At 46.9% G+C, this 15,988-nt stretch overlaps 1 protein-coding gene across 2 annotated transcripts in view; it reads right to left on the reverse strand.

Moving 5' to 3' along the window:
• Positions 1-544: 544 nt before the first annotated feature.
• Positions 545-15,988, reverse strand: part of LOC148508073 (uncharacterized) — a 28,623-nt gene continuing 13,179 nt past the window's right edge. Inside the window, exons 2-7 of one of the 2 annotated variants that reach the window (XM_088445242.1) lie at positions 7,569-7,717; positions 6,457-6,600; positions 5,990-6,068; positions 5,775-5,872; positions 5,141-5,636; positions 545-2,930 (exon numbers count right to left, since the gene is read on the reverse strand). In XM_088445242.1, the coding sequence (XP_088301368.1) occupies positions 2,176-2,930; positions 5,141-5,636; positions 5,775-5,872; positions 5,990-6,068; positions 6,457-6,600; positions 7,569-7,646 (1,650 nt within the window). In that variant the 5' untranslated portion in view covers positions 7,647-7,717 and the 3' untranslated portion in view covers positions 545-2,175. Of the gene's footprint in view, positions 2,931-5,140; positions 5,637-5,774; positions 5,873-5,989; positions 6,069-6,456; positions 6,601-7,568; positions 8,154-15,988 lie in introns of those variants that run through there. The other variant, XM_088445243.1, reaches the window with a different exon arrangement.

Consider the following 15,988-nt stretch of genomic DNA (forward strand, 5'->3'; position numbering starts at 1 on the left):
ATTACAGACATGCTCTCAGTATATGATGTGTAATCACACACACATGGAATGACAAATGAGAGTTACTTTTGTCTATGTGTCACAGTGTAATTATATAATACACTAGAGGGATATAGTGATTACGGACATGCCCTCGGTATATGATGTACAATCACACACACACATGGAATGACAAATGAGTTACCTTTGTCTATGTGTCACACTGTAATTATATAATACGCTAGAGGGATATAGTGATTATGGACATGCCCTCAGCATATGATGTGCAATCACACACACATGGAATGACAAATGAGAGTTACCTTTGTCTATGTGTCACACTGTAATTATATAATACGCTAGAGGGATATAGTGATTACGGACATGCCCTCAGTATATGATGTGCAATCACACACACATGGAATGACAAATGAGAGTTACCTTTGTCTATGTGTCACACTGTAATTATATAATACGCTAGAGGGATATAGTGATTACGGACATGCCCTCGGTATATGATGTACAATCACGCACACATGGAATGACAAATGAGAGTTACAAATAGTCAGAATGAATGTATAAGCACTTTATTACAGGATAGCAGAATATAGGGGGATCAGCGTGGTTTATAAAACATATCACTTTTCTAATTTTTATTGTTCACCATCTTAGACTCTATCTAACTGATTTTAATATGTCACTAAGCAAGCTTTCTAATAACTCAATTAAAAAAAGTTACATTTATGTATGATTACTTTTATTTGTTTGCACCATTATAGGACATTCCTTCTTCCTCTGTTTGTGTGTTATACTGTAATCTGGTATTATAGATGTATATGCATATTCATGTCTCTAATACATACATTTGTTGTGGTTCAGTAACTGGTTCAGGCTGAGCGGCTCCACCTTATCCTTATATTGTATATGATGGCAGCACAATAAACACCAATTGGTGGGAACTATTGGGGCCCCGTGAGGAAGTAGAAACTCCAACTAGGATGAGTCTCCCCAGATTGGTTATTACGCTACCATCATATACAGTTACAGTGTTATTATCTCTGTACCGTCATATACAGTTATAGCGTTATTATCTCTGTACCATCATACACAGTTACAGTGTTATCATCTCTGTACCATCATATACAGTTACAGTGTTATTATCTCTGTACCATCACATACAGTTACAGTATTATCTCTGTACCATCATATACAGTTAGTGTTATTATCTCTGTACCATCATATACAGTTACAGTGTTATCTCTGTACAATTATATACAGTTACAGTGTTATTATCTCTTTATATGTGACCTGTAGACGCTCCTGGTGAGTGAGGGCCTGATTCGGTAACCGATAACAGTAAGCATGCACTCCCATTACACAGTGATTGAAAATGAAGTGGCCGTTTGGGGGTGGTCGGGTGAACGCAGACGTGCCTGTGCGTTTGAACGCCGTTACAGGGGAGTGCATAATTAAGCCCCTGCGATAGTATATGTAGCCAGAGATCTAGTTGGCAACAGGAAGTTTAGCAGTTTGTGAGCTAGGTCATGGTCAACCACAACTGTGCGTATGGGTTTGATGTTACCGATGTTTTCATTGACTGGCGGATCCGTGTCATGGGAAGTGGGCGGCTATATAGAGTGATGGAAGTCTTAGTATAGTGCTGCGGTTTCCGTGCGATTGCATTCATTAGAATATTTTCGCAGCGAGTGAATGCAACCTTGCGAACCAACCTGAACCAGGCCCTGATTGCGCTGTGATCTATGCTCTCACTGCGCCGTCTCCACTTCCCGCTCTGTACTTTGTTTACGGGTGAATATACCATATGTAGTGTTCAATTGAGCACCTTGCATCGGTTACAACCCATGCAGTTCCTCTTTCCTGCCTGGGGTGCCGCTGTCTGCTCTGTTGACTCTAGCACAATCAGCTGATGCAACAAACTGCTAAGATACAGACCAGAGTGTGCTAGAAGCACCAGAGCAGAGAGCGACACTCCAGGTACGAAAGTGGAACAACACGGGCTGTGAGGGGTGCAGGGTGATAGAAAGAACACTACGTCTGGACTAGCAGCATTGCATTGACTCTGTCACTAGATACCACCTACATAATGTTCTTTACTTATTATTTAGACTTTATTTATTGTGTGTTTCCCCTACACATCTGGATTGTGCTCTGAGCTGCACCTAGGGTCCATGAAAATCAGCTCACTGAAATTGTATTTCTACTGTGTCGAGTTTTCTGATGTCTCAGAACATCTGATTTCTTCTTAAAAAATTTCCCGCAGTCAGAGCATGGAAAAGGTTTCTCACTCATGTGAGTTTTCTGATGTGTAACAAGAGCTGATTTCTGTGAAAAACATTTCCCACACTCAGCACATGGAAATGGTTTCTCTCCTGTGTGACATCTCTGATGTGTAACAAGAACTGATTTATATGTAAAACATTTCCCACAGTCAGAGCACGTAAACGGTTTCTCACCGGTGTGTGTCATTTTATGTCTAACAAGAAATGATTTCTGGGTAAAACATTTCCCACACTCAGGACATGGAAATGGTTTCTCACCTGTGTGACTTCTCTGATGTGTAACAAGAACTGATTTATATGTAAAACATTTCTCACACTCAGAGCATGGAAATGGCCTCTCACCTGTGTGACTTCTCTGATGTCTAATAGAAACTGACTGACGTATAGAATGTTTACCAGATTCAGAAAAAGATAATATCGTATCACCTTTATGAGCTGTACTGTGTTGAGCAAGATCTGAATTATCAGGAGAGATTTCCTCATGATTAGAGGGACCAGATAATATATCTGCACTGTGAAGTGCTGGATGTATATTCAGGGTAATGGCATTTTCTCCTGGAGAATCTTGTCTGATGTTCTTATCTTGTATTTTAAAATCTGTAGACACGATGAGATCTCCCTCTGGGGTATTCTTGCTTGTGCGTCCATCTACTGGATACAAATGTATGAGAATATACATAATTGTTTACATTGAGGAGCAAATGTTCCTGGATATCTCAGCGCTTTCATTAACCTAACATGTCTAAGGCTGAGCTTATCGTCTTTTCACCACCTGGAGTTCCCTCACCTCCATCAATTTTATCATCCATCCACAACCTCACCATCTCTTCTATATCGCAAGTTTGCTGCCTTGAAGATATCCTTAACACCGCCTTCTCCATCAATACCCACATTCAGTCCCTCTCCCAGTCATGTCCCTTCCACCTTTCAAATATCTCCAGGATCCGACTCTCTCTCACCATGGAGGCAACAAAAATCCTCATCCACTCACTGTTCATCTCCAAACTGGGTTACTGTAACCTCCTCCCGTGTGTCCTGCCCAACTCTGATCTATCATTACTCCAATCTGTCCTCAATGCTGCTGCCTGGCTCATCTTCTCCAAACTACTGCTTCTGCCTCCCATCTGCTACAGGTCCTACACTGGCTCCTGATCCCCTTCAGAATGTAAATTCAAACTCACACTCACACTCACCTATAAAGCCCTCACCTAATTGCCTCCCTCTATATGTCCAGCTGCATCTCCCTCCACATTCACATCACCTACTTTGCTCTGGCAATGCCTGGCACCTCTCCTCCCAACTCATAATATCCTCCCACTCCAAGACTTTGCCGGTGCTGCTCACCACCACTGGAACTCTAGTCCTCTCAGACTCTACAGCTCTCTATTATATCCCACCTTCACCTCTACTAAAGTTTTCCTGCTCTCGTTCTAACCCACCTCTCAATGCTCCTCGCTGACTGTCTCCATTCTCTGTGACACTCCCTCCACCTATAGATTGTAAGCTCTAATGAGCAGGGCCCTCTTCCCTTTTGTGCTCTCTCTTCCCTGACCTATACTATCACCTCGTCCCCAATACTAACAGCGGCACCGAACCATTGGGCTCAGCCCGTGCTGCTTCTGTGGTTACTGTGACTGTATAAGCTGCAGTGTTGTTATAGCTGGTGTCCCATGTGCTACAACGTTTTGTACTTAGCACTATTTTCTTGTTAGGCTTGCAATGTGTTCTGTATATATACTGCGTAAGGCAATGCGGACCCCATATAAATAATGGTAAATAATACTATTAGTGAGTCCACAATGTCTAATTTGAATTTGCAAACTACTGTACAGCTACTTTATTACAATAATAACTGTACATACAGCAGATAGGGCTCTTTCTGCACAGATAAAGTGTTGTGATAAAATACAACACAACGGGATTACCAAGCAGACGGCATAGACCCAGCCATGGTGACATGTGGTGAGTAACATTGCACAAGCTTACACATTGCCCAGCTAGTATCATGGGACAGGAAACCACATAAGCCATTGACACTGGGCAACCTGTCACTTCTCTCTCACACACACACACACACACACACTGGAGACGTGGAAGCACAGTAGCTGTGTACACTAGCAGCATGCCCTGGCCACCGGTTACACTACTCACAAGTCTCCAGGTGGGCACAAAGGAAGCTAACGGCAACAGTGCAACAGTCACGATATGTCCCTCTGGTCACACTCAGGTGCCACAGTCCCACTGTCAGGGTCACACTACTATTATAGGTTAAATCATTCATTGTAGACAAGCATTGGTGGAAGCACTCTGCAATAATAAGTGTGTGCTTATAGCTTTGTGTGTGTGTGTGTGTGTATACATGGAGTTTGTTGTAATGTGTGAGTATATAGTTTTAGAGTGCAGGGAGGAGACTGGTGAGATCTTTGGGCTGGTAACACACAGTGACATGATGTGAGGAGGAGAGCAGGAGTATAATAGGGGCTGATGGCTCCTGATGAATGTGATACACCAGAGAGTGTGGGGAGGAGACTGGTCAGATCTCTGGGATGGTAACACACAGTGACATGATGTGAGGGGGACAGCAGGAGTATAATAGGGACTGATGGCTCCTGATGTATGACATACGCCAGAGTGTGGGGAGGAGACTGGTCAGATCTCTGGGCTGGTAACACACAGTGACATGATGTGAGGGGGGGAGCAGGAGTATAATAGGGGCTGATGGCTCCTGACTCCCCCACTGGACAGAAACATTGTCCTCATTAGTTTGAACTGACAGATGAGTGCGCAGGATAAGAGATTGCTGTTGTAACTGAACAAGGAAAATATGAGACAATATTCTGTAATAAGGATTTATTACTCACTTGTGCTGATATCTGTAGGGATTTCCTCCTCCTTATACTGCTGATCATCCCTCACATATGTCTCTTCTTTTCCCTCTGTATCTTCTGCCTTATTATCAGTCACATATGTCTCTTCTTCTCCCTCTGTATCTTCTGCCTTCATATCAGTCACATACGTCTCTTCTTCTCCCTCTGTATCTTCAGCCTTCGTATCAGTCACATATGTCTCTTCTTTTCCCTCTATATCTTCAGCCTTCATATCAGTCACATATGTCTCTTCTTCTCCCTCTGTATCTTCTGCCTTCATATCAGTCACATATGTCTCTTCTTTTCCCTCTATATCTTCAGCCTTTATATCAGTCACATATGTCTCTTCTTCTCCCTCAGTATCTTCAGCCTTTATATCAGTCACATACGTCTCTTCTTCTCCCTCTGTATCTTCTGCATTATTATCAGTAACATACGTCTCTTGTTCTCCCTCTATAATTTCTGCCTTAATTTCAACAAGATCTTCAATCTAAAGGACCCATAAATTAAAGTCTGATTTCATTGAGATTAAACAGTAGAATATCAGCGTATAACACACACATAGCTTTTCTACAGGTCACATGGTGAGTCACGTTAGTTTATCGGTGAGACCCTAGATCCCATCTACCTGATATTCCTGTGGGGTCCTGTGATTCTCCTCTGTACAATCCTGTGAACAAAGAAGATGGGGACATCTCTCTGGGGTATTTCTGTTACTGGGTCCATCTGTAGGAGACATACAGTGACTGAGTACATTATATATAATTATCAGATGATGTGTATGTATATAGGGGGCCCCCATACCTGCTCTCCCCTGTACAATAAATGACAGTCTCCTCTTACCCAGTGATGTGAGAGGCCGGTGATTCTCCATCATCACATCCTTGTATAGACCCCTGTGTTCCTCTATATACTCCCCCTCCTGCATGGAGACATAGACAGTGACATCCTGACACCTTATAGGAACCTGACACACACAATGATACAGTCATCACACAGACACATCCTCTGGTGTTACTATATAATGTCCCATTCCCAGCAGTCACCTCTCCAGTCATCATCTAGACACATCCCCTGGTGTTACAGTATAATGTCCCAATCCCAGCAGTCACCTCTCCAGTCATCACCCAGACACATCCCCTGGTGTTACTGTATAATGTCCCATTCCCAGCAGTCACCTCTCCAGTCATCACCCAGACACATCCCCTGGTGTTACTGTATAATGTCCCATTCCCAGCAGTCACCTCTCCAGTCATCACCCAGACACACCCCCTGGTGTTACAGTATAATGTCCCAATCCCAGCAGTCACCTCTCCAGTCAGCAGCTGAATGATCTGTGAGTGAGGTGGAGGCACTGTGATGGGGCTCTGGGTCCTGCTCAGTCCTCCTGACACACAGGGACGGCTGCTGGGTATCTCACACTCACTGGATGTCTTCTTCACTACTGTGTAATCCTGTGTATTGGGGGAGACATTACTATAAGGTCGATGTAACTCCACCCACAAGGAGCTGTTTAAATAGGTGATCACTCTGCATAATATACAAAAAGACCATTTCATAAAAACAATTCTTTTAACAAACTGCCATATACAGGAAAATGTAGAGTATATTGTATCTCCTGCAGCTCCGACAACTTTATGTCCGTGACAAAAGCAAACAACATACTGCGAGCAATGTAATAATTCCCAACTTTAGTGAGGACTGTGGGACTAATACTGAGACCAGCTGCCTGCTGCTCGGTTATTGCTATAGATATAAGTGATGTCACCTCCCCAATCATGTCCCTCTATTATTACTATAAATATAAGTGGTCACTGTGACACTCCCAGATCCTCTCAACTCCCCAGTCATGTCCCTGTATTATTACTGTAGATAGATGTGACGTCACTGACGTATCCAGATCCCCTCACCTCCCCAGTCATGTCCTTGTATTATTATTATAGATATAAGTAATGTCTTTTTGACACTCCCAGATCCTCTCACCTCCCCAGTCATGTCTCTGTATTATTACTATAGATATAAGTGATATCACTGTGACACTCCCAGATCCCCTCACCTCCCCAGTCATGTCCCTGTATTATTACTATAGATATAAGTGATATCACTGTGACACTCCCAGATCCCATCACCTCCCCAGTCATGTCCCTGTATTATTACTACAGATATAAGTGATATCACTGTGACACTCCCAGATCCCCTTCTCCTCCCCAGTCATGACCCTGTATTATTACTGTACATATAAGTGATATCACTGTGACACTCCCAGATCCCCTCACCTCCCCAGTCATGTCCCTGTATTATTACTATAGATATAAGTGATGTCACTGTGACACTCCCAGATCCCATCACCTCCCCAGTCATGTCCCTGTATTATTACTATAGATATAAGTGATATCACTGTGACACTCCCAGAGTTTCTCACCTCCCCAGTCAGCACGTAGATGATCTCCAGGGTGAGATGTAAGATCCTCTCAGTCCTGTGACTCTCGTCCTTGTTCATCCTCAGTGATCAGCGAGAATCCAGAACGTGTGACGTGTAATAAAGACTCTGGTTCCTCACAGCAGGACTATCTAAGAATAAACAGAATAAATATCACAGAGAACACATGTAACACTGAGTGACAAGTCTCCCCTTCTCCCCTAGCCATAAAGCCCTGGTCAGGTCAGTGTCTGTCAAAGGCTCCTCAGAGGCCATCACACAACGCTGTACTGCATAAGGTTACACCTATGCTCCTCTCCTGGCCGGGGGTCTTATTACTCCCAAACACATATTTGGTGCAATTTGCTCCACGTGAACAAACACATGAATTAGGGATTTGGGGATTTTTTATTTTTGTTTTACATTTATTCTGGAAACTAATAGAATTTGTGACTATACTGAGGTCATACAGATAACAGGGGTGTTAGGGGGAGTACACAGGAGAGCAGAAGGGGTGCAGATATGGGGAGAGGGGAACTAACATAGGAATACAGAGCACACAACAGGGGGTGTAACAGCTGTACAGAGGTGACAGTAACACAGGGGAGGGGGAAGGGAACAGAAGAGGTTAATAACACAGGGATAGGACAGCAGGCAGCCCAGGGGACAAACTAAGGGTTAAGTAATACAGAATGCCATCAGTCACTCTGCACAACTAAATGACCGCACCTCAGATGTATGTTACATGTATGACCAGCCTGCTGGCCGTGTGTGTGTACGGTGGGGTAAGACATGTCCTGGGGGATAATCAGTGACACTCTGAGGATCTGGGGACTGTCACAGCCACTGGCTGTCTCTGAGAGAGTCTCTATTGCTAAGAATAACAAGACGCCCTGACAGTCTCAGCTCAGGGAGTGCTGCCCTTTGTTACATGGCCTGTGTCCTTCTCACACATCCTTGCCGAACTCCTTTTATGTATCATATGGTATATACATACTGTGGCCGGAGGCCAGCCACACGGGGTTAATGGCTGCCACAGCACTGAAGGGGTTAACCCCCGTGCTGTGCCGCCATTTTTAAAAGGTGCCAGGCGCCCATTGTAAATGTATACTCTGCGCTACGCGCTGAGTGTAAGTGTGTTTTTAATGTTTTATATGCAGCGGCCTGGACTTGCTGCACTGGGGGAGTGTAGGTAGAGTGTGTCATGGCCGCTGTGGGACAGGGAGAGCCAGCTCCCACTGCGACCAGCGCTGAAACAGTTACGGTCCCAGTGAGGACACAGTTTAAAAGCACACTGCGCATGGTTTATGATAAACTGTATTAAAATATATATGTATTGCTGTAATGCACTGCAGCTGATGCATTAGTGCATGAAGCAGAGTATATTTAATAGGCTATGCACTATATGGTAAATGTATATTTTGTAGAGAAAATGCACTTATTGAATATATGTCTGTATAAGACATGACCAGCCTGTGTCTGCAGATACTAGATGCTGATTGTGATTCCCTTAGCAGGAGATCTCATGAATAGGGTGACTGGAAGTTCTCTGTGTGAAGGTGTGAATGGTGTCATATAGCCAAACACTACATGTACAGAACTTCCTTTGAAAAGACAATTTGTTGTTAAGAACCTTTTGGATGTCACTGAATGTGTTAAGGTTGGAAATGCCAAACTGATTGATGAATGTCATTTACTATTTCCTGTGACATGTTATATCAACATTTTAGGAGACAGTATAATGTATGATAAATCAGTTTGTGTTGGTGGATTAGGAAGGAGGATATTGAGAGACTCCTTTGAAATGTAATATGTTGTTTAATTTATGTTTTCTGAGATAGCCTGATTGGCTAGAGGGAACACAGGGTGGATTTGCGCCCCTGTGATGATGTGTGTTAGAATGACATAAAAAGAGGGACTGTGAGCCCTGTATGTGTACAACCCTGTAACTTCTGTGTGGAGAAGAGCTGCTGATAAGATTCCTGTATGTGGTACATCTTTGAAAATCCTGTGTGGAGAATTGCTGTTTGATTCTGTGTGATATTCCCCTTCAGACGGAAGGGAAGATCTTCTTTAAGACATTGAGCAAATAAACACCGTTTGCCTTTAATTCAATTGCCTCAATCTTGCGACCAACAGAATTGCGCCAAAACACTATTCCGTTCTCCTGCTGTTCTGGGTAAGAGCTCCGTGTCTCCAAGTTCAAGCCCTCTGCCAGCTACCGTGCAGACCTGGTCCATTGTGAGGGATCAGGTGAGAACAGCCGACACCAAACAGGAGGTGTGTCCGCAGTTAGTCAAACGCATACGCAGCAGAAGCGGTTGCTCTTGGCCAGCAACCGCCCCGCCCTGTCCCTGCAAATCACCAGAGACCACTGGGGCCCCGACTGGACAAGAAGTGTTATGACTGTGGGAAAATCGGACATCTGACGATGAACTGTCCCACACACCAAGCACCCCAGACTCGTGCCCCAAATCCGAGTGCTGGAGCCCGGCTTGCTTGCCTGACCCAGGGAGGTAAGCCCAAAGAGACTGTTCCTACTCCAGACAGTCCAATGGAGTGTGGGGAGAATCAGGTGAACTCTACAGAGAGAGTCACCTGCATGGCCAAGGGGCCACCCCAAAATATGTGGCGGCACCTGCAGACGGTCCAAGTGGGGCCCCTGCAGGGACAAGGATTAAGAGACTCTGGGACCTCAATCACTGTTGTGAGCCCCTGCCTAATTGATCCTGCTGCAGTATTGCCAGGTCGCACTGCCAAAGTGACCGTGGCAGGCGGAATGGAGCGAGAGGTACCTGTGGCGAGAGTCTACCTTGACTGGGGAGCTGGCCCAAAGTTGAGGGATGTTGCCATCATGGATGGCCTTCCAACCAATGTGGTCCTGGGGAATGACCTTGGTGGTGGAATCGTTACCACGTTTGCTGACGCCATCGCCCGGAGTCAAGTTTCCGGATCACAGTCTACATCAACTGCACTAGAACAGCCCAGCCCAGAGGAAAAGACTACAGCGGCTAGACAACTGCCAGCGCAGCTTACCACAGCATCAACCAGCCCAGAGGAAAAGATTACAGCGGCTAGATCAGCACATCTACCCAGCATGCCTTTTGCCTCTGGTATGCCTACGTCCCCTAGCAACGCAGAGGATGTTGGTTCCGGCTCGTTGGATCCTGTGAGGGTGCCCAGTGATGCTCCTGTCCCTAGTGGTTTGCCAACTCCGGCGGTGAGTATGAGTGACCACACTGACTTCCCTTTGACTGACCTCAACCAAACTGACCCTAGCGATGCCAACCCATATCCCCCTGTTGACTGTCCCTACTTAGAAGGAAGTGAGGGCCCCAGAAAGGAGTTCAGGGAAGCTCAGCTTGCTGACCCATATCTGGAAGGCATATCGTGCCAAGCTGGCAGCGGCCTTTCAGGGATAGCGGCAGTGAGTGTGACCTGGCGGGAAGGGTTAAGGTACAGGGTAGCCAGGAAGGTAGAAGGGGATAGTCCAGTTAGGGAGCAAGGTCCCCTGCTTGTGCCAAGTAGATCGGGGAAGACACGCAGCCTACCCGTGGTGGATGTCACACGGAGTTCAGAGGCTGGTGATCTGTCTGCCATCACTATGGAACAGGTAGCGGACGAGGTGGTGAGAGAAGATCTAGGTGACAGGGTAGGTTCCCCTAGTCATAGGTCGTTGGAGGATGGTAGGGCAGGTCTGATAGGTAGCGCAGACAGATGCCCGGTGGAGATGACAGAGGTGCAGTGCCCAGGGTATATAGTGGGGGGAGACAGTGGTAGGCCCAGACTAGTGGGGGTAGAGGCAACCAGAGACTGTCACCGGACCACAACCCCAAGACAGGTACTGACCTTAGAAACTGTAAGGCCCTACGGACGAGTTGTCCTTGACCTTAGTGCTGTAGTGATACCCCTTACAGAGTTGACCAGGGAGGGACTTCCCAAGTCAGTGGACTGGATACCCGCTTGTGAGTTGGCATTCCAGTCATTGAAGGAGGCTCTGGTACCAGCTCCAGTGCAGATGGCGCAATTTCAGGACCAGGACATTGTGGTACGAACTAATGCGTCATTGCACGGACTGGGAGCAGTACGGAGCCAGGAGGAGCCATATGGGCAGGAGCACCCTTTGGCTTGTTTGAGCCGTATACTGCTATGGTGGGAGGTGGGGTATGCCACAATTGGAACACAGTGGTTGGCAATTGTTTGGGCATTGGACCACCTTCAGCACTATGTGTGCAACCGGCCCCCCAAAAGGGAAACTGACAGACTGTTGTGGTGGAGCCTTGGACTTCAGTGTGACTATTTGGACATTGTGCACAGACAAGGAAAGGCCCACTGCAATATAGATGAACTGTCTAGGCCAGAGCCGAAGCCCCCCAGGTAGCTTCCCTTAACCCCCAAGAGACTGCGGGACCAGAAGCCAAATCGTTGGGACATGGCCCTCTGGTGACCCGCTTGAGGGGGGAGGGAGAAGTGTGGCCGGAGACCAGCCACACGGGGTTAATGGCTGCCACAGCACTGAAGGGGTTAACCCCTGTGCTGTGCCGCCATTTTTAAAAGGCGCCAGGCGCCCATTGTAAATGTATACTCTGCGCTACGCGCTGAGTGTTAAGTGTGTTTTTAATGTTTTATATGCAGTGGCCTGGACTTGCTGCACTGGGGGAGTGTAGGTAGAGTGTGTCATGGCCGCTGTGGGACAGGGAGAGCCAGCTCCCACTGCGACCAGCGCTGATACAGTTACGGTCCCAGTGAGGACACAGTTTAAAAGCACACTGCGCATGGTTTATGATAAACTGTATTAAAATATATATGTATTGCTGTAATGCACTGCAGCTGATGCATTAGTGCATGAAGCAGAGTATATTTAATAGGCTATGCACTATATGGTAAATGTATATTTTGTAGAGAAAATGCACTTATTGAATATATGTCTGTATAAGACATGACCAGCCTCTGTGTCTGCAGATACTAGATGCTGATTGTGATTCCCTTAGCAGGAGATCTCATGAATAGGGTGACTGGAAGTTCTCTGTGTGAAGGTGTGAATGGTGTCATATAGCCAAACACTACATGTACAGAACTTCCTTTGAAAAGCCAATTTGTTGTTAAGAACCTTTTGGATGTCACTGAATGTGTTAAGGTTGGAAATGCCAAACTGATTGATGAATGTCATTTACTATTTCCTGTGACATGTTATATCAACATTTTAGGAGACAGTATAATGTATGATAAATCAGTTTGTGTTGGTGGATTAGGAAGGAGGATATTGAGAGACTCCTTTGAAATGTAATATGTTGTTTAATTTATGTTTTCTGAGATAGCCTGATTGGCTAGAGGGAACACAGGGTGGATTTGCCCCCCTGTGATGATGTGTGTTAGAATGACATAAAAAGAGGGACTGTGAGCCCTGTATGTGTACAACCCTGTAACTTCTGTGTGGAGAAGAGCTGCTGATAAGATTCCTGTATGTGGTACATCTTTGAAAATCCTGTGTGGAGAATTGCTGTTTGATTCTGTGTGATATTCCCCTTCAGACGGAAGGGAAGGTCTTCTTTAAGACATTGAGCAAATAAACACCGTTTGCCTTTACTTCAATTGCCTCAATCTTGCGACCAACAGAATTGCGCCAAAACGCTATTCCGTTCTCCTGCTGTTCTGGGTAAGAGCTCCGTGTCTCCAAGTTCAAGCCCTCTGCCAGCTACCGTGCAGACCTGGTCCATTGTGAGGGATCAGGTGGGAACAGCCGACACCAAACAGGAGGTGTGTCCGCAGTTAGTCAAACGCATACGCAGCAGAAGCGGTTCCAAACGCCGATGGTAGAGTTTGGTGGTGGCAGCATCGTTACACGCCCACGGCGCAGTGGGCGGAGTCAGTGACAGGCGGTCATTGACGGTGAGTGGGAGTCCACAAGCGCTAACCCGTGACCAGGGACGGCCTAGGCGAAAGGCGTCCGGTCACACATACATTATACGTATTTGTGTTATTCCATGACCATTCATTACTGTTAATATTACTCTTCAGCTGCTGCTGTAACAGGACACAAGAGGCTGCTCCCTCTGTATAATAGTAGTAACAGGAAACCGCAGGCTGCTCTCACTGTACGGTATTGCACCACAGGCTGCTCCGCCTCTATAGTAGGACACCACAAGCCACATCCCTTTATAATAGAAAACCACAGGCCACTCCCCCTGTAGAGAAGGACACCACAGGCTGCTCCCCCTGTATAGTAGGACCCCATAGGCCATTCCACCTATATAGTGGGACACCACAGGCCGTTCCACCTGTATAGGATACTGCAGGCAGCTACCCGTTTAGGACACTGGAGGCCACCCCACCTGTATAGTACGACACTGCAGGCCGCTTCCCCTGTATATATGGACACACCGCCAGCCAATCAGGACACTGCAGGCTGCTCCCTCTGTATAGTAGGACACAACAGACGGCTCCCCCTGTATAGTAGGGCACCACAGGCCACTCCCCCTGTATAGGACACTGCAGGCTGCTCCCACTGTATAATAAAAACAGAACACCACAGGCTGCTCCCCCTGTATAGTAGGACACCACAGGCCGCTCCACCTGTATAATAGTACACCACAGACGGCTCCCCCTGTATAGTAGGACACCACAGGCTGCTCCCCGTATAATAAAAACAGAACACCACAGGCTGCTCCCCCTGTATAGTAGGACACCACAGGCCGCTCCACCTGTATAATAGTACACCACAGACGGCTCCCCCTGTATAGTAGGGCACCACAGGCCACTCCCCCTGTATAGTAGGACACTGCAGGCTGCTCCCCTGTGTAGTAGGACACCACAGGCTGCTCCCACTGTATAATAATGACACCACAAGCTGCTCCCCGTGTATAATAAAATCAGAAACCACGGCTGCTACCCCTGTATAGTAGGACACCACAAGCCGCTCCACCTGTATAGCAGGATATCGCACAGTGATCGTGCTGAGTGACAAAATATGTGGGTCCCAGGGACCCTCCACTTAAAAAAAATCTGTATAGTCCCTATTATCCCCAGCCAGCAGATCTATTACCAGAGCGATACAGGGCGCTGTCATCTGTACAGTACACTGATGTGTAATAGTGATCTACATACACAAATATGCAGATGGCAGTATAATATCTGTATAGTCTCTATTATCCCCAGCCAGCAGATCTATTACCAGAGCGATACAGGGCGCTGTCATCTGTACAATACACTGATGTGTAATAGTGATCTATGGCCCTCATTCAGAGCCGTACGCTCTGAGCAGAGCGCACGCTCTGAATGAGGGCCGGGCTCCATGAAAATGGAGCGTCCTCCTGGACGCTCGTATAGCTGTGGGTCACCACCCACAGGCTATACGAGCGTGCATTGTGATGGCCGCGATGGTCGAGACCATCGCGACCATCGAAATTGCGAGCCGAAGCCTGCGGTTGAGGTTTTCAACCGCAAGCTCCAGAGTGATTTTGGCTCTTCAGAGCCAAAATCACTCCCACTGACATCACTAGTGATGTCAGTGGGCCGGCTTTTGATGGGAGGCGTTCCCGTGGGAACGCCCCCGTCAGGGAGGCACGCCCCAGGCACGCCCACCAAAGGGGGCGTGCTGTCAATCAACATTGACAGCACGCCCCCTTTGATCGGACACAACGAGCGAAGGACTTTCCTTCGCTCGTCGCGTCTGGCGCATGCGCACGACGGAGCTCCCTCCGTCGTGCGCATGCTCAGTCCATAACATCGACCCACTTGCGAGCGGACAGCCGCTCGCGAGTGGGTCTGAATCAGGCCCTATATACACAAAGCATATGCAGATGGCAGTATAATAATATCTGTATAGTCTCTATTATCCCCAGCCAGCAGCTCTATTCCCAGAGCGATACAGGGTGCTGTCATCTGTACAGTACACTGATGTGTAATAGTGATCTATATACACAAATCATATGCAGATGGCAGTATAATAGTATCTGTATAGTCCCTATTATCCCCAGCCAGCAGCTCTATTACCAGAGCGATACAGGGCGCTGTCATCTGTACAGTACACCGATGTGTAATAGTGATCTATGGGCCTGATTCAGACCCACTCGCGAGCGGCTGTCCGCTCGCAAGTGGGTCGATGTTATGGACTGAGCATGCGCACGACGGAGGGAGCTCCGTCGTGCGCATGCGCCAGACGCGACGAGCGAAGGAAAGTCCTTCGCTCGTTGTGTCCGATCAAAGGGGGCGTGCTGTCAATGTTGATTGACAGCACGCCCCCTTTGATGGGCGTGCCTCCCTGACAGGGGCGTTCCCACGGGAACGCCTCCCGTCAGAAGCCGGCCCACTGACATCACTAGTGATGTCAGTGGGAGTGATTTTGGCTCTGATAGAGCCAAAATCACTCCGGAGCTTGCGGTTGAAAACCTCAACCGCAGGCTCCGGCTCGCAATTTCGATGGT

The sequence above is a fragment of the Taudactylus pleione genome, unplaced genomic scaffold, assembly GCF_031769625.1.
Source record: "Taudactylus pleione unplaced genomic scaffold, aTauple2 ptg000377l, whole genome shotgun sequence".
Taxonomy (NCBI): Eukaryota; Metazoa; Chordata; class Amphibia; order Anura; family Myobatrachidae; genus Taudactylus; species Taudactylus pleione.